Raw genomic sequence first — 19,497 nt, forward strand, 5'->3', positions numbered from 1 at the left:
AAGGTAGAAGCCAAACCGAGATGACGGGAAGACAGGGGTGGGACCCACAGCTTCACAGGGACCCACGTTTGAGGCAATCTCAGAATTTACAGCCATAGAATGTGAAGTGTAGTTTGGTTATATGAGGCTTCCCCTCCTCCTTTCCCTCTTCATTTTATTCACAGACTATAACAGTACATAGAGCATATATCCAAATACAGAGAAGTTGAGTCTCTCCAGGTCCATTCACAAGTGCCAGTTCATTCCATCACTAGAGGTGACTTTCCTATTTGTTCAACGTCTCTGCTTTGAACACCCACTCCGACTTCTGGAAGGCCCTACCTATCTCAGCCCTTCATCTGTTCCTAGCATCACTTTAAAGGCAGTCTTCAGTAATTTGGGGGCAAGGAAAAGGAAGATTCCAAATACCCTCTCTTCTGTTTCCCATCTGCCACGTGAGATTATTTGCTTTACAAAATGGCAGTGCCGACCGGCTGTCAATGGAATGTATGTCCTGGTTGATTTCAACAACAGGCACAGACATATTAAATGAGTTCTTACTTGCACTGTGCCTGGGGCAGTAAGTGTCTGGTAAATGTCAGCTGTTCAGTGTTTTCATCATTGGGTCTAGGGTCAGTCGTTGAGCTATGCACTTTGCTCAATGTTTGTATGATGCCAAGAGGGCCTTGTGGAGAGGAGAAGGAACTGACCAGCCTGTAGGGCACAGCTGCAGTACTCAAATTGCAGGACTGTGTCATCATCAAGAACAAATCATAAAACAATATAAATATTCACCAGCACCCAGCATCTCTGTGCTTAGAGTCTTATGTACGTTAATGTCTGAATTGTTTGCTTTATGTAAACCTTTGCAATTGTGAATGTAAAACCAAAATGAGCCATAAAAATGGACTGACCAAATGCAAACTCATTTTATTTCCCACTTAAAAATAAAATGACTACACTTAAAAATAAAATGACCACAAAGACTTGTAAAACTATAAATAGGAAGCTCACTTCAAACCAATTCTCCAGATCTACATGTTGATGAGAAAACATAGATGTTTTAATCTGTGTTTTCTGTCCAGATGTATCTAAAATTTGGGGTGAGGGCTGAGACAGAAGCACAGATTCTTTTTATGAAGCAGGTTCTCAAACTGCCCGAAGGAAAAACAAGCGATTAAAGGGTACGTTTTGTTCAGTTAATAAGTTTATTTACCCAGTTAATAAGAGATTAAGCTTCACTTAAAAGGAGAGAGGCGGTGGGTAGGAGGAGAGAATTGAGTACATTATTAAAGCCAGTTGCTAGGGAAAACTCCTGAGTGAAACCACACAGTCCCCCCACGGAGCACCCATAATTTCACACCTTTCGGTTGAATCCATATCTTATGAAGCAGCAGGCAAGGGAGTGGGGGAGAGCTAATCTTTCTCTTCTAAAGTGTTACACAGGACTGCTGAGAAGGAAATTTACTGCACCTTCTCTCCTATGCATAAACAGGCTTCTAAAAAAATCTAAGAGTGCATAACTCATAAGCTAAAGCTGCAAGGGTTTTGGAAATTCAGTTCTAGGCCCTTCAAGAACTGCCTTCTAGAGCTAACTTTCTACCTAACTGTGGCAGGAAAACACTGGGTAAATTAAAGCATCAAATCATATTGAGCTGTTTGTGATTCTTGAATTCTTTCCTTTCCTTATACATCTTCTGCAGAAAGCTAAACAGAAGTTAGTAGTTAATGACTAGTTAGTATTTATCCTGATTTAAAAAAAAAATTTTTTTTTTCAGGATGAAAGCATAACTGAATTGCTCAACACTGTGACTCTGGGATTCAGCCATTCACACCAAGGGAAGCTTTGCCAACTGACCCAAACAGGTGTGATAACAAAATACTGGCTCCGTGGTGGCCAGGAGAGAACTCAGATCTGGAGGGAACCAAACAGTTCCTGAAAAGCATTCTCAGAAACAAGATGATACAAGCGACAGCAGTATCAGCTAACCTTATGACATCGAACAAGGATGTAAAAACTTTTCTGAGCATAGTCCGAATTAAAATAGTATTCCATTCAGTTTACTCCCCTGCTGCTTTTTCTCATGCCCATTTCGAGTGAGCAAGGATCATTTGTTTTCAACAAATTTTAATATTCCAGTCAGAGACCAGCATCTATAAGTTATTAATCAATTGTATTTATGGCCCTTAAGTCTGTTGATCATAAAAACCGAAACATACTGTCCTTGGTTTTATGAACCCAAATCTCCCTGAGTTACTGTGGGAGAAGGAGTATAAACTGGCAGGAAAGTACAATTTGCTATAGCCATATAGTTCTACAAAGGGAAAGCCAGGCTTTCCTGACACTGCAGCATTTAACAGCTGTTAACCTCAACTCTACTCTCTTTTTTATTTATCTCCAGAATTGCAAGACATGACCTTTTATTTCAGCTAATGGCTTTCTTATTTGCACTGTAGCAAACATTACTTTCCTATGCTCACAAGTTGCCTACACTCTAAGTTTGGGACACCCTAAGCTGTACACACAGATGTGTCTCTGGTTTGATTGAGTGACTTGACCATGAAAAATTTTAAGACGAAGGCCCTGTTCATGACTATCCATTAACCATTTCACCTTACAATAAAATTAGGAGCTCATAAACTCCCAGAGGTTCCACAATCATACATTAGTTATGTGAATTAAACAGCATCTTAAGATTAATCTATTACAAATGTAAAACCCAGAAGAGAGAGAACAGATGTAAAAATTTCTGGGACACAGCACAGGGGGCATTGTGCTAAAAGGCACTTTGTCAAAACATGCTGCGTGATATTTTTTTTCTGAGCGTTGAGTCAATATATCAAGGAGAATGGCTACTCTTGAATCAATGTAAATTGCTCAGCGAGATAATTGAAGACCCAAATCATTAAGGACTCAGTAAGAGGGCCAATATTAAAAACTACTCTGTAATGAAAATATGCCATTTCAGAGTCCTTCCTATTTAGGGTATGAAGCTATGTGCCAATGAAACTGCCTGCCTCTCTCAATCATCTCTTTATGGAGGGAGATTTAGGCTCTGATTGTGCTGGCCAAATGAATTTGCTTGTCAAGATGACAGCTGATTGTCACTGCTGCAAGAATGATTGGTGGCAGCACAATAAATACACGTCAAGGCTGGTAGTAAAAGATCTAGTCTGCTGGAGAGAATCAGAGTTCCTCCGAGGTCTGGTACACAATTAATAATTGAGTCCTAAAGCCCAGGGAATAAGTGCAAATGGGTCTCGTTTCTTCAAGATTGTAAATAAAGAGGGCAAAAAGGAATTTCAAATAGTACAAAATGGTATATAGTGAAAAATAAGCTTCCTTCCCAGTTGAAATACTCACTCTCTCCTCCAAGAATCAACCCCTAACATTTTTCTATATCTTCCTCCAGACACTTCTTATATACATAAGCACGTATGTGTGTGTATAAATATATATCCTTGTTTAATCACATAAATAACAAGAGACTCTACATGAAGCTATGCAGGGTGCTTATTTATTAACAGGTATCTTTGCAATCATCCCATATCAACACAAAGAAACTGACCCCACTAAGGGCGTGCTCTTCCCATATGGGAATATGATATGATGATACAAGTTTCTGAGAGTAAACAATGTAACTCCCAAATAGGATGAACTGAACATCCAAGAGCCTTCAGATCAGCTGTCCCTGCACAACCACTGCTGTTCGGATTTGCACTTGTGCATTTTGTGATCTTAATTGTTGTCGGTGCTTCTTTGTCAGCCCTGTAAGGGCATCAGCTCTCCTGCCATAAGCAGAGGGGCGGCTGTGGCTGGGAGATGATGGAGGGAAATAAGATATACTTGAAGGACAGAAGCTGGGTGGAGGCCCTGCAAAGCCTCTTCATCTCCTGCAAAACCTGCCTGAAGAGTCTAAAATCCCCATTTACACGCCGCCCAGCCGGTCTGAAAGTGCGCGCTCATCCACCTCCGGGGAGTCTTCTGGGCTTTGTGTCCACGGCTCGGCAACGCCACCCTCTCCCTCCATCACGGGATGACTGAGAACAGAGAGGCAGTGAGCCACTGCGGAGAGGGCCCCGGGTGACTTTTCTGAATAAGAATATGCATAATTTAGTGGCCAGGGAACTATTCCTGGAAACAGATGATGAATAACTCAGGCTTCTTAGAAGGGGCCTGCACCAACTTACTCTCTGTTAAGCAAGTTGCATTTTGGGGACGGCAGATAGTGTACCAAAGTTATGACTGCTGCTCCTGAGTCCCAGTCTCCCAAAGGCTGGGGAAGGACAGGCCTTCAGGCACAGAGTCTTGGCCAGGGAAGCCAAAACGCAGTGCATGTCTGGTTTCCAAATGGTTCTAAAACATATCTGCATGAAAAGTCAACAGGCCAGCTACAGCGGGGTTAGTGATGGCTGTTTTTAGGTAACCTTTGGTTTTAAGTCTTTGGGAGTCCTTGAAAAACATTGTTCAGTTACAGACCTTGCCGAATCCCAATGGTAGCTACTTTGTTCCCACTTCTGTCTGGAAATCTCTTACATATTTTACTTTATTAATAATAATAAAGCATATTAATCTATTATTAGTAACCACCTTGGATAAAAGTTGACTTGTTTTATATGGTAACATGGTATATACTCCAGGTTAACTAAATTTGCAGAGTTTGGAGAACGTAACACAAAATTGAATGAATAAATAAATAAATGGCACAATGATTGAAAAGAAATTTGACCCAACCTCTGATGTCTTCTAAAATATATTCTCTTCATTTTAAGGGCGACAGATGAGGACGCATAATACGTGTGTGCATATGAAGGTCAAAGATCAAAGTGTGGCTGCAAGAACTGTTCGACCCATGTGACGAAGTGATTTTCAAAATAAGCAACTACTTAAATTTATTTTAGAACAGTCCCATTATTTGCAAGGTTTTGGTATTTAAACACATGAATAAAAAATCGTCTACCAGACTCAGGAATGTCTTTAAATTTTTAGCTAGCTCCTTAAGGACTCTTTACCAAAAGCTTATAACCTAAAATAGCTGAAGCCTTTTCCTCCAAAGAATTTGGCATAAATCAGAAAGAAATATCCTGGTTGAGATGACTTCTGGGAACTCTCTTCTTGAACACATGGACACCACCTGCTGGTCACCTTAGTTTCTCTTCTTTGCCCTCACATCTGACCCTGCAGAGATGCAGCTGAAGGCCCCTGGAAAACCTTTGCCTACCATGTACTCCACCTCCCTGGGGGGAATCATAGTTCTAGAAGTACTACGAGGAGAGAAAGCACTGAATGCTGCCGCCAAGTTCCTGCAAACTGGCTCTGCAGCAAGTCGATGGATAACATCCAGGCGCCCTGCTGCACAGCTGACAAGAAATCCCCTTACTTCCTTTTCCCCTTCCTTCACAGCTTACTTCACTTGCTTTCAAGGCATTAAATGTCACATTTGTATGCAGTGCAACCTCATCACTTTTAAAGCGCATGCATGCATACTTTAGAAGTAAAAATCCCACAACTGGCTGCCATGAAATATTTCCAGTCTCGTTTGCTTAGTCACCACGGTACTGAATAAATGGTTATGGGAGAAGTGACATAAAGAAAGCGTGGTGTTGAATAAGGATGGTTGCTGGAAGATTATGTTTATTTGGGGGAATTCTGCCACAAAAACAAATGAATGAACCTTGATTCCTAAATCCATTTACTTAATAATTATTTATTGTGAAACGTTAAGGTACAAAGCATCAGGCTGAAACTTGAGAACCAATTGTTCTCAAAGAGATTTCAATTTGAAAAGATGACATGTAACAGGAATGAGAGAAAGTAGCATGATAAAATGATGTACAGGACACAGCGAAACAGCCTGGGAGGACTGGTTAATCCTTAGACAGAGGGGAAGGTTAGAAAGAACGTCATGGGTAGGACAACTGCATGACTTATTGCCCAACCAGCCTGTTTTTGAGAGTAAAAGGGGTCATTAAAATAAATGAAACCATATCGTGTTTGAACTATTTATTTATGGATTGGCAAGTGGTTTTATCATGTTGACAGTTCTATAAAAATCATTTTATTTAATAACACTTAGCAAAAATATGATTACTTTCAAAAATGGACATATATCTATATGTGTTAGGGCAAACAAACAAACAACAACACACTTTAATTTCTTCCATTGGTTATCTGAATATTAGGAAATAACATAAGCAGAATAATTAATTACTTGGTACAAATTCACCTATGTCAATCCATTTTCTAGTCCTCTTTTGTGTCTAAATCCATGTTGAAGAATTCCTGTTTTCCAATGTGGATTCATTATTCTTAATTTTTTTTCATAAAATTGCCAACATTTTCCTTCAACATTTTATGTTTACTAAATTTGAAATTGTTGACACCTTAAATTGACTTTTTTTACTAACCATAACTTTTTTTGTATGCTGTGTGGCGGGGTCACATTTCATTTTTGCCCTATGAGTATTCCCTTATTGCAGCACCATCTGTTGAAATTTTTGTTTGTTTGTTTATTTGTTTTGTTTGTTTAGGAAGTGCATGGGTCCGGAATCCAACTCAGGTCTCCTGCGTGGCAGGTGAGAATTCTACCACTGAACTACCCTCACATCCCCTGACCATAACATTTTTAACTTGGAAAATACTCTTTCTACAAGTGCTGCAGTACCAGGTAAGCTCAAAGCAAACCCTTTAGTAGATGAATGAGCTCTCAATTCTAAATATTTGATCAAAATATGTAAATATTTCAGCTCATATATTTTCTAAAGCTACTGCCATTTTACCACCTTTCTTTACAAATATTTAAACCTCATCAAATATATTATTTCTATCAATGGTTGTTGAATGTTTCTCCAAATTTGGATGTTGCAAAATAATCAGCCGTCCTAACTCATTCCATTTTGTTACAGATATAAAGTTATCCAATTAAAAATCAGAGAGCATGAAGACATTTTCCCAGAATGAGTTATTCCAAAACACATTTATAGAACTTCTAAACTAATTCTCATGCGCCATTTGAGCTCTCCCCATTTAATTTGCTCCTTTTCTTTCTTCTTTCTTGGGGATGCATTTCAAATTTTGTTTTTAATAATTGCAATTTACTAAAAAAGCTTCAAAAACTGACGTTTTTGGCACTTAATTCGGGGAATACCTTGATGAAAGATTTCCAACTGTTTTCTGATCAGAGCAGCCAAAATTTGAAGGATTTGTTTGCAAAAATATTTGATATCATTTTAGGAATCTTATGTTGATTTACAAAATACTCCCTTAAAGACTCAAGCAGGTCTAATATCCAGTTGATGGAGCATGTGGAAGGTGAGCTGATTGGAGACCACCTAACAGTGATTTCCTCCAGCAGTGCCCAGCAGCTGGGAAAGAGGAGCAGTGGATGCAGGCTGTTGGGTTGACACTGAGCTTTACCCCTGCAGCGGGAATGCAGCAAGAAAAGAAGCAAGGACATCGGAAAGAGAGTGACTGTAGGATGCTGAAAGAGGCTTAGGAATGAAGAATCTAGGGCTGGTCATAGGACTCGGTGGTGGGAGGCTGGGGCAGAAATTGGTGAGTCAGACCACCAACGCTTTCCATGTATAAGGGGGTGCCCAGAGATCAGGAGCTAGTGGAAGCCAGGAAGGCTGGCTGGCAACAGAACTGGAGAGGACTGTGGCAAGATACAAAATGTATAATCTGGAGATGGCAAAGGGGAATCTAGCAGAATTTGAAATACCAGTTTCAAAAATGCTTCTCTATAATCCCAGCCATCCCCCTTCCCCTCTGTATCAAATATCATATTTCAGGTTGCCACCACGAATGTCAAGCTAGCATCAACACCAATATGCTTATTTATAAAGCTGCGCGCAGCCAAAGAAACGAGATATGGTTTCAGAAATATTATTCCAGGAAACGGAAAGATTTAGCTGGTGAACACAGAAAACCCAACAACTGGATTTCTAACATCGATGTTTGTTTCATGGAAATTTATGCTGACAAAATGGACAGCAAAGGAAACACGGCACCCTGGAAATTGAGAGTTGAGACCTCAGACTTTCCCCACGCAAGCAAACAGACAAACAATACTTGCAACAACCCCCTTCACCTCACAGTTGGACTCAGAGAGGCTAAGCTCTCTCAAGACTTAACAGAGCCTGGAATCGGCTCTCATCTCTACCTCAGAACTTTGTCCATTTTGCATTTCTGAATGAATTTCTTAATTAGGCTATGTGAAATCTCCCCTCAGTCCTCCTTCCAGATGCCCGACAAAATTTCCCAGTTGGAAGTTATACCTAATATTTATTTTCCATAAAATGAAAAAAATACATTTACTTCCCATGAAATAATCTCAGATAAACCATCTGGATTTCCAAGACTGCTATGAAGGGCCTCTGACACCCTCAAAGGGCAGGGGTGGGGTGGGATTCGATGACTTCCAAGGTTACCTGGACAGACCTTGCATGATTCAATGGCCCTTATACTCTGGGAACTTACATTCCAATTGACAAGCCAGGACATAATTATCGAGAAGTAACTGCCGATGACCAAGATGGGTGGACATGAGAGTGTCCGCCAGGCTCCCTCCTCCACCCTAATCTCTCCCCTGCTGCACTCACTCTCTTCCACCTCCCAAAAAGTGGCTTTCCAGGCGGGTCCTGCGGGGTGCTTGGGGATCCCAGGAGGTGGGAAGACTCTGGAATGGAGGGGGGACAGGAGCCGGCCGGAGGAATGTGCTGGGGCAGGTGGGGCTGGGCTCAGGCACGAGGGCTGGAACAACACAGCACCGGGGGGGGGGGGGGGGGGTTCCAGCCTGGACCTGTGCTCTAAAAGGAAAGAGAAAATCCAGATGCCTGAGAAGAATAGCAAGAACATTCAAGAAACCGGAAGGCGAGAGAGAAAACCTGAAGCAGGCGTGGACGCATCGTATCTGCAGGGCACAAGGAAAATAGCTTGGCTGGAGCAGAGGGCCAGCATCTTTTAATAAATCATCAAACAGAACTGCAATTCAGAAGCACCTCAAAGCAGAAATGTCTAACCTGATAATATTCTGAAATTTATTTTACCAGCCCCGGGTTTTTATCTACTGAGGATATTCAATATTTTTTTGTTTTACAAGTCCCAGGTTGCTGACATTAGGGCACTGCCCAGACCTTTAAATCAAACAAACATTTGTACAATATATAAATCAGTAAACGGATAGCCTCAGAAATCAATCCTTTATATTCTAAAAGTATCCTTTATGTACTTTTATACATTCTCAGTTTTGGATAGCAATGACTAGACGTCACTTATCAGAAACTTCATAACTGTTCATAAAATATATGGGATAATAAGGTCTGACATGCCTATGAATGACATCGTCAATTCTGGAAAAAATATATATATATGGGATTTTAAAATTGGCCACACTATATAAAGAACTCCTTGGTATTTAATGGAAGATGTCAAATTTCAATCAACTTGAATAAAATGGGCAAAATAAAAGTTTTAAAGTTCTAAGAAAAATTTTAGGACAAATATTATTGTATTAAAAGCATGATTGTATATTGGCATTTCATATGGCCAAGCCTATGAAAATGAGTTCATAATTATATAGGAACTTGAATTTTTCTTTTTTCTTTACCATCTTAACTTTCTAAACCCTTCATATCTCTGAAAATTTTACAATGGTAGAAAAAAAATAAACAAAGCATATTAAATAATTAGCCTGGAGGAGGACAAGGAAGCAGCAGCAGCAGCCAGAAGTATGGGCTACGCCTCTGCCAGCATCCCCGGTTCATATTTTCCAGAGACCAAACCCCCCCAGCCTGAGCTCCCAACAGATTGACCCCCCACAGGACGGGCCCCAAAGACTGCACCCCCACAGGGTACAACCCCTCAGAGACCAAACCCCCACAGACTGAGTCCCCCAGATTGAGCCCCAATAGACTGAGCCCCCACAGACTGAACCTCACAGACTGAGCCCCTCACACTCCCAGCAAGACTGCTCAGTGCCTCTTTGGTTCCAGCCCTTCTGCTGAGAACCCAGCCCTCCTTGAACCCTGCACCTCCCTCTGGCCAGCTCCTGTCCCCCACCCACTTTATGGGTCTCTAGAACTCCCCTGGCATCTCAGAGCACCTGCAGGAAGTCCCCGCCAAGCAGTCCTTGTGGGCTCATGAAAACAGGTGTTCCTGGAGGGCACCCACTGTCCTCATGTGCCCCCTCCCACCAGCCAATACTGAACATAAACCACAGGACCCACCAGCTCTCAATTAGTGTCTGTGGCGAACAAAGATAAGATTCCAGTAATTTATATGTAAATATCTTAAGGCGTCATATTCAGAAACATGTCTTGCTTCATTATCATGCTTGGCTACTTTCAAAAGACTTTCTATCGGGGGTAATAATTTGTGTTCTAATTAAAACGGTTCCTGGGAACACATTGTATGAATTATGAATACAATATCTCACATGAAGGCTAAGGCTGGCAACCCCATAAACAGGGAATTGCTCAAACAGCTTCCCGCACAAGCCAATCGAGGAGATAACCATATTTTCCCTCGGGAGCTGCAATAATTTTTAGGTCTCTGGTTACTCGGGAGCCAAATTAGTATTCTTTAAAGAAAGTATGTTTAATCACTGGTTTTCCAAGTTCTGCAGATCATTAGCTATACATATCTTAATGCTATCATGGAATGAAGGAAATATTAGAAATACTAGAAATCTTTGTATTTCACATAGAGGAAGCACAATGCAACCAAAGTCCACTGTTGGTAAAAAGGAGCTCATCCATTCATTCACTAATTGAAAAAATTATTAAAGAAAGAAATATGATAACTTCTGTGAACGAAATGAGATGATCTTTTGATTTCTTGTGATATTATTTGTTAAATTTTACTTTCACAAACCACTACAAAATACAGAGGATTTTCTAATTAGCTGTATTTTTATACCACTGATCGAATCACAATTAATAGCATTTTTCTAATAAACTGAAATATTCACCTAATCAGTACCTACAAGTTCTTTTCCTTGTAAAGCGTCATGCATTTTTGCAGGAGGCTGTATGTGGCAAGAGGTAAAGGATATGCAGTGTTGCTCGCTGGTTCAGGGAAATTACCCAACCTCTCCGCTCAAGCTCTTCAGGTAAAATGGGGGGAAGAGTAGCTCTTGAGTTTGTTATAAGAATTAAATGAGTGAATAAAAACGTATTTACCATTATTGACCATTATTCCTTTTCTATGTCACCATATTTATTGAACAAATATTGAAGCGGATGTATATGCCATGAGAGGGGAGGCAGGGGAGTTGAAGTTTCACACAGGAGCTGTTAAAGTAAGATTTCCATGGAATTTCTCCATGGAAAGGTGACATTTGGCGCAGATCTAAGGGAAAGCGCTCCTGGCAAAAAGATGGGCAGCAGCAGGAGCCAAGGGGGCGCAGGCTTGCTTTATGTTTGAGGGTCAGCAAGGAGGTCAATGTGTTGGCAGCAGAATGAAAGTGGGGGAGAGAAGTAGGTGAGTAGAGGGGTGCCAGGCCAGCCAGCAGCTGGGGGCAACCGTGAGAACTCTGTCTTCTTCCCTGAGATGGGAAGCCAAGGAGTTTCCACAGAGGCCTGGCAGGGGCTGGCCAGCCTGCCGAGAAAGCAAACAGAGGAGGGTGAAGTTAAGAGAGGAATGACAGGTGGTACATACGATGGTGGCTTGCTCCAGGGCAGGAGCTGTGCAGATGAGAAGTGGCTGGATTCTTGATATATTCTGAAGTTGGCTGCTCTGCCAGCGGCTGGGTTTGTAGGGTACAAGAGAAAAAAGAGGAGCCTAGGACAACTCGAGGGATTTCAGCCAGAGAAACTGGAAGGATGGAGCTACCATTTGCTGAGAAGAGAAAGATGCCGGAGAAGCAGATTTTGCAGACAATTCAGGATTTGATTTGGGATCGGATAAGTTAGTGATGGCTATAACATCCTGGCGGAGCTGTGGAACAGAAGACAGTGGGTGATACCAGCCTGGAGTTCAGGAGAGAGAGAGTTCCAGGCTGACAAGATAAATCCAGAGTTACCACATACAGAAATTCAAGTCTTACTGAAAAAAGGATATAATCAATAGCAGATAAAATCAAATTCTTTTAAAAATATTCTTTCTGACTTACCCTTTGGATTGTATCAACCTCAAGTTGCTTTACTCTCTAAGTTGCTATAGATGAAAAAGGGAGGGCCGAGGGGATGCCCTTTATCGTCTCCAAATACATGGCCTGGTATTACATAAGCAAACTCAGAGGGTAAATAACTCTAAACCAGCGGGCACTTCCTCTAGAACATATCTATATAAATGTCATATTCACCATACTATCTAAGGAAGAATGTGAAAAAAAATGCAGCATTAGAAAAAAAAGACAAATTCATCCAAAGACCCAAATAAAATTTAAATATAGACCTCTATAAACAATCAAGTCTCTTGCTGCAGCATCACAGGAACAAATAGGCTACAATATTCAGACTCGAAATAGCAATTAGATAAGTAATAAAATTAGGGGGTTGGGCCTCCTCTATTATATCTCAGTCAAGATGATGATGTTGCCTAGGAAACCAAAAACCTCCCCAGCACAAATATTGTGAAGGATAGTCCTCCAAAATAATGTGTTCTAGATCCTCCCCAACTATTTAGAAATCAAGGACTTTCCATGCCTCTTTAAAGCACATAACATGTGTACATGTGCACACACACACACTTTGCACTAACCCAAAAAGAAAAGAGAGGGGCTCAGAGACAATATCCGTTGAGCCCTGCCAAACAAAAACAGAGTACAACCACCACGACAAGAAAACTCACAAAATCTTCAAACCAAACAAAATACTTTAACAGTAGGATTATACTTTGATACACAAGAGTTTTCCATTATTGGTGTCTTTTTTCTGCTATTGCTTTTCAAAAATCTCACCATGGCAATGGAGAAGAGGAAGAATTGAGAGGTCAGTTCGAATTTTCAAAATATCTGACTTATAATTTGTTTTAAAGAAATAGAATTATGACATCAAACTACATTGAATGTTTAGACCTAAACTATCAAAGATTTGTCTAAAAGAAGGCCTTTGAGAGACCAACTAGAATTAATAGAAATTTTAGATGACATGACTGTTTATATAAAAAATACTAAGAAATCCACCAAACAACTGCTAGAACCAGAAGTGAATTTTGCAAGGTCCCAGAAAAATCTGTGGTATTTTCATATACTACCATCATGGAAAAAAATGAAATGAAAATAGAAATCCATTTGCAATAATTGAAGAAAAGAAAACTACACACTAAAACTATAAAACAATGTTGAGACAAATTAAAGTATACCCAAGAAAATGAAGAGATTGACCATGCTTATGAATTGAAAGGTTCAATTTTATTAATTTGTCCATTGTTCCCAAACTGTAGATTCAATGCAATTCCCAAAAAAATTCCCATAAGATTTTTTGAATAATATTAATGAATTGATTCTAAAATTTATATGGAAATGCAAACAACTTTGAAAAACCAAAGCAATTCTAGAAAAAGAATAACAAAGCACAGAGTGATAGAACAGAAAAGATAGTCCAGAAATTAACCTGGCCAAAAATTATCAATTTACTTTTGACAGAGGTGCCAAGGCAATTTGATGGGTAAAGAAAAGACTTCAACAAATGGCACACATGTTGCATATTCCTTTGGGGAAAAAAATGAGTATCATTCCTCACCTCACACTATGCACAAAGGTTAACTTGAAATGAATCATAGGCTTAAATGGAAAAGCCAAAACTATAAAACTTGTAGAAGAAAAAATATTTGCGAACTTGGGGTAGGCAAAAACTTCTCATACAAGACTCAAAAAAATGCAAGCTATAAAGGGAAACGAATTGACAAGTTGAGCGTTAGCACAATTAAACTTTTCCTCTTCCGAAGTCACCAGTAAGAATCAGGCTATAAGGGATGGAGGTGGCCCAAGAGTCCAGCGACTGATGAATGGAAGGGTGAATGAGGTGTACACATACGATGGAATATTGTGCGGCTGCAGAAAGGAATGAAGTTGTGAGGCATGCAATGAAGTGAATGAACCTTGAGGACATTATGTTGAGCAAAATAAGCCAGAAATGAAAGGACAGATCTTGTATGGTCTCATTGATATGAACTAACAAAGATGAGCAAACTCAGAGTTAAAGTCGAAAGCATAGATTATCAGGAGGTAGAAAGTGGGCAGAAATTGGGCAATCGATGCTTAAGGAGTTCAGAATGTTCAGTGAGATTGATTGTAAAAGTTCAGAAATGGATAGCTCAATACTGTGTGATGGTAACACAATAAGTGTCACTAACAAAGCTGAGTGTAAGTATGGTTGAAAAGAGGAAGGCTAGAGTTACGTATGTCACCAGAAGGAAAACTAGAGGATAAATTTGGGACTGTATAACTTAGCAAAACCTAGAGCAAACTATGATGGTGGTTAATTGTATAAATATAAGAAAGTCCTTATATGAACTAGAATGAACATACATCACCTTTACAAGGCATTAATAATAGAGTGGTATATGGGAAAAATATAATTAATATAAACTGAGAGTTACAATTAACAGTAACATTGTAATATTCTTGCATTAATTGTAACAATGGCACTATACCAAAACTAAATGTCAATAATGGGGGATTTAAGGGGTAAAGGATTTTTTTCTTCCGATGAAATGAAGAATATTCTTATATTAACTGTAGTGGTGAATGAATAACTATATGCTTATACCAAGAGCCACTAATTGTACACATACAATGGATTGTATGGTATGAGAATAAAACTGTTAAATAATAATAATAATGCAGGAAGAAGTACTGGATGTTTTGGGTTTTCTTTTTTCTTTTTTTGGGGGGGTAGATAAAATGTTCCAAAATTGATTGTGGTGATAAATGCACAACTATATGATGATATTGTGAGCTACTGATCGTATACTTCGAATGGATTATATGGCATAAGAATATATCTCAATAAAATGACATTAAAAATGAATCAGGCAACAAGTTCTTAGATGTGATACAAAAAACACAAGCAACAAAAGAAAAATAGATAAACCAGACTACAGCATAACTAAAATATTTTGTGTAAACAATACTGTCAACACAAAGTGAAAAGACAACCCACAGAAAGGGAGGAAATTTTTGCAAATCATATATCTGATAAGGGACTTGTGTCCAGAAATGTATAAAGAATTCTTGCAACACAACAATGAAAAGACAACCAAATCTACAAATAGGCAAAGGATTTGATGAGACATTCCTCAAAGTGGCCAATAAGCACATAAAAGGATGCTGAAAATCATTAGTCATTAGGGAAATGCAAATCAAAACCATGAGATGCCATTTTGCATCCACTAGACTATCCATACTTAAAAAGACAGACAATAATAAGTGTTGACGAGGATGTAAAGAAATTGGACCCCTCAGATAGTGCTGGTGGAACTGTGCAATGATGCAGTTGCTTTGGAAAACCGCTGGGAAGGTTCTCAAAAGGTTAAACACAGAGCTACCAATTTGACCCAGCAATTCCACTCTTAGATATATACCTAAAAGAAATAAAGCATAAGTTCATAGCAGCCTCATTCATGGAAGTCAAAAAGTGGCAACAATCCAAATGTCCATCAACTGATGAATGGATAAATAAAATAAATAAAATGTGGTATACCTACACAACAGAATATTATTTTCAATAAAAGAATGAAGTTCTGATATATGCTACACCATGAATAAACCTTGAAATTACTAAACTAAATGAACGAAGCCAGTTATAGAAGACATTATTTTCCATGATTCCATTTATATACAAAATGTCCAGAATGAGCAAACCCATAGAGACGGGCTGCCAGGGGATGGGAGTATATAGGCTGGGTGGGAGTGGAGAGTGACTGCTAAGTAAGTGGGTACTAGGTCTCTTTCAGGGGGACAAACATTCTAAAATTGTATTTGTGGTGATGGTTACACAACTCTACGATCTCACACAGATATTTCACAAAAGAAGATATACAAATGGCCAGCCAAAGCAGAGAAGATATCAACATCATTAATTATCAGGAAAATTAAAATTAAAACCACTACGAAATATTCTCTCGTGCATTAGAACTGCTACAATTTAAGAGACTGCTAGCATCAAATGTTGGTGGGAATGGAACTTAGATACACTGCTGGTGCAGTTTTAAAATAGTAAAAACACTTTGGAAAACTGTCTGGCAGTTTTTTTTTTTAAATGTTAAACATAATACGTACCATATGGACCAGTCGTTCTACTCCTGGATCTCTTACACAAACACCCACAAAGGGTTGTCCATGAATATTCCCGGCAGCTTTATTTACAATAACCCACAAACTGGAAACAACCAAATGCTGATCAACAAGTAAATGGAAAAAATGTGGTATATCCATAACAATGGGATATTACTCAGCAATAAAAAAGGCTCAATTACTGGGACATTGATAAATGTCAATACAATTATCATGAATGAAGTAAGTGAGATAAAAAAGAGTATATATTGTATTGTTGCATTTATATGATATTTTAAGAAATGCACAATAATTTCTAGTGGGTAGAAGTAGTTTTCTGATTGTCTGGGACCACAGTGAAGGAGGAGGACTTGGGAAGGGGCACAGGGTATCTTTTGGGGGTGGTGGACATTTTCCGTATCTTGATTATGATTTTGATTTGTCTTACTTTCTATCACTGAATTGTTCAGTTTAGAGGAATGCAATTAATTATACATATATGAGGTCTCAGTAAAGTTGACTTTTTTTAAATAATGAGAATCAGTGAAAGAAGAATTAATGGAAGTTGACAATTTGTAATTAGCATATCAAATATTTATGTAAATAGTGCTTCCAGATAAGAAACTCCATTTTTCCTTAGGTAGCTCAAGCATTCATCACCTCTAAATCTGGATTTTGTGATTAATGTGCCTGAAAACCTCATAAGCATCCCCCAAAGGTGAATTTCTGCCCAGTTCCTCTCTGAATTACTAAATTCTGAATGATGCGGCTCATATTAATGCAAGTTTCTGTAACTGCAGAAGAAGGAGAAAATGACTTCCTGAATGCTGTCTCTGTGAACCCACATCTGCTCTAAATTAAAAAAATTAATTTTAAAACATTTTTTTTTAAAGGAGGGAAATAAATCCTTGATGGAAAAACCTCAGTGAGGGGGTGGGGGTGGCTGGGTTGATAATATGATTTCAATGCTTTTGGTTCCAAGCTTTTACGTTCTCATGCCAACCGTCCTGTGCATAAACTTCTGTTGCTAAGTGCACAGCCACACTGCTTAGAGAGGATAAATTAAATCAACTGGAACGTTCTGTTGTAAAAGTAAAGACCATTGGCAGAGATACACCAGTAAAATGCTGTAGATGTCCCTGCAGAAAGAAACTAGTGTTTACGGAAATCCTACCCTTTGACAGTTTATTCCCCACAGATTTTTCTCCTTCTATACTCACTACAGCCCTCTAATGTAAGTATTACCACTACCCCCAATTTTTCCATTAAGGAAACTGATACTCAGAGAAGTCAAGTCATTTGCCCAAATTCATCCAGCTAGAAAGAGGGAGAGCTGAGATTTAGATACTTGGGGTATTCTTAACTAACTTATTTATAAGTAATATGATAGGATATGTTATGTTGTGATATAATTTAGCATAACATAACAGAAATAAACAGAAAACTACAGCAAGAAAAACATTTAGCTTTAGATTCAAGGATTAGCATTTTTCCTGCATTAATAATAAGAAAACACACATTTAAATGTGCTACTGACATTTTGTGGGACTTTTGCTGGTCACCAAAATGTCATATTCTTCTTCTTGGTTAATCAATATTTGCTGGGAAAGTGATGGGCCTGCTTCTTTAAGAGTTGACTCTATATAAAACAAAGTCACAGGAGCTTGCAAGTAGTGACCCCAGATGTGGGGAAGGAAGGACATGCAACATGGCAAAATGCCAAAACAGACAGGTGAGCAAAGAATGGGGAAAGGCTGTAGCTCAGAAACTGGAGAGTTCACAGGAAACCACACAGATGGAAACTGCTCAAAATGACAGTCTTAAGGCAGAGTACAAAGTCCAAATCTGTAAAATCATATATATGCTTCCAGCTTCAATGCTTTAAAATATTTATACAAAAAAAGCCAAAACCTACTAAACCTATTTTAATGATAATGAAGGATGAAATAAATGCATCAACGAACACTTATTTTCACTCTACCACGAATCCCAGTTAATGTGTTGTTTAAACATTTATAAAGAAAAAAAGAATACGTGAAAAATAAATTGTTAGACTAGCCATTAATTCTTCTAAACACCACTAGCAATCCAGAGTCTGAAAATCATTAATAATATATTTTAAGTATATATTCTGATTTTAAGCAAAAATATTCTTTAGTCTTTAAGCTCAATAATACCCGTGTTCCAGAATTTATTCACTCAGGTAATGTCAAAATTTAACACTGTCATGCAGTTTTCCTCACTGTAGTTTAATAAATTTAGACCTGGGATATATAGTCCTGGGAATTATATCACTTAAGAGGAAGGCATTTATACAAATAGGAAGGGATAATTTCATCTTCTGCTTTGAAAAACACATGTTCAAATGAAATCTCTACCTGACTATTGAGCTTTCTTATCTCTTCCTTCTTCTGGAAATCCTCAGTATTACTGGGATTCAGAAATGATTTAATGGGGTGATACTGTCATATGTGACTCCAATTATACATCTCTTATGTCTGGCCTGAGTTCCCACTTGAGTCCCATGTGCATTTATCAACCAGAACAAGGGCACAGAAGCCCAGCTACAGTCTGCTTGCCTCGCCTTACATCCCTGGAAGCGGAGACAAGGGTGGGAGTTTCTCCTAGAGACAAGGGCAGAGGCTCACCTAAGTGCTTTTACGACGCTGCCTTTGGACCTCGCACATTGAGTGTGGACCTCCTGCAATAGTGGTGTTGGATTCATGCTCAGGGCTGCAGGCTTTTGGTCCAGCCCAGCAACTGAAAACAGAGCTCTGTGCTCCACCCCCACCTGTGGATGGACACACATCCTTCCCCCATGCCCCACCATTCTCACCTTGCCCCTTTGCCTTCCCTGGCCCACTACATCAGTTTATTTTAGTGCCTGGCTCCTTTGGTGTTGAGTTTGTAACCCCCGGTCTGCACTCATCCACTGAACAAGGTACTTACAGCTGCATGACCAAGTACAAGTGGTTGGGGCTTTCATAAATGTCCTCCAGGGCGACGATGTTTTCATGCTTAATCCTAAAAGAAAACACACACCACAGTAAATACTATTGGACATGAAAATGTTCAAAAGCACCTGTATTACGGCACAACGTTAGAAGACAGACTCCAAACTCCTTCACATTGTCTCTTCACAATCAAGCTCCCCAACTTTTTCCAGGCCCTTTAACCAGTGTCCCTCCTGTACTCCCTGTTCCCCCCTTCATTCCCAATGCTATCTCCTCTATGTTTGCACTCTGCAGGATTAATCACTATCCGTGCTTCTTCCAGTGTCTACATGTTAATTCATGTG

General features: G+C 39.3%; 1 protein-coding gene across 1 annotated transcript in view; it reads right to left on the bottom strand.

The window, feature by feature from the left end:
- The window catches only part of CAMK1D (calcium/calmodulin dependent protein kinase ID), a 388,582-nt gene that overhangs the window by 131,101 nt on the left and 237,984 nt on the right, over positions 1-19,497 (bottom strand). Inside the window, exon 3 of the mRNA XM_077169413.1 lies at positions 19,149-19,223. Coding sequence (XP_077025528.1) covers positions 19,149-19,223 — 75 coding nt within the window. The remainder of the gene's footprint in view (positions 1-19,148; positions 19,224-19,497) is intronic.

This window comes from Tamandua tetradactyla, chromosome 7, assembly GCF_023851605.1.
Source record: "Tamandua tetradactyla isolate mTamTet1 chromosome 7, mTamTet1.pri, whole genome shotgun sequence".
Lineage (NCBI taxonomy): Eukaryota > Metazoa > Chordata > Mammalia > Pilosa > Myrmecophagidae > Tamandua > Tamandua tetradactyla.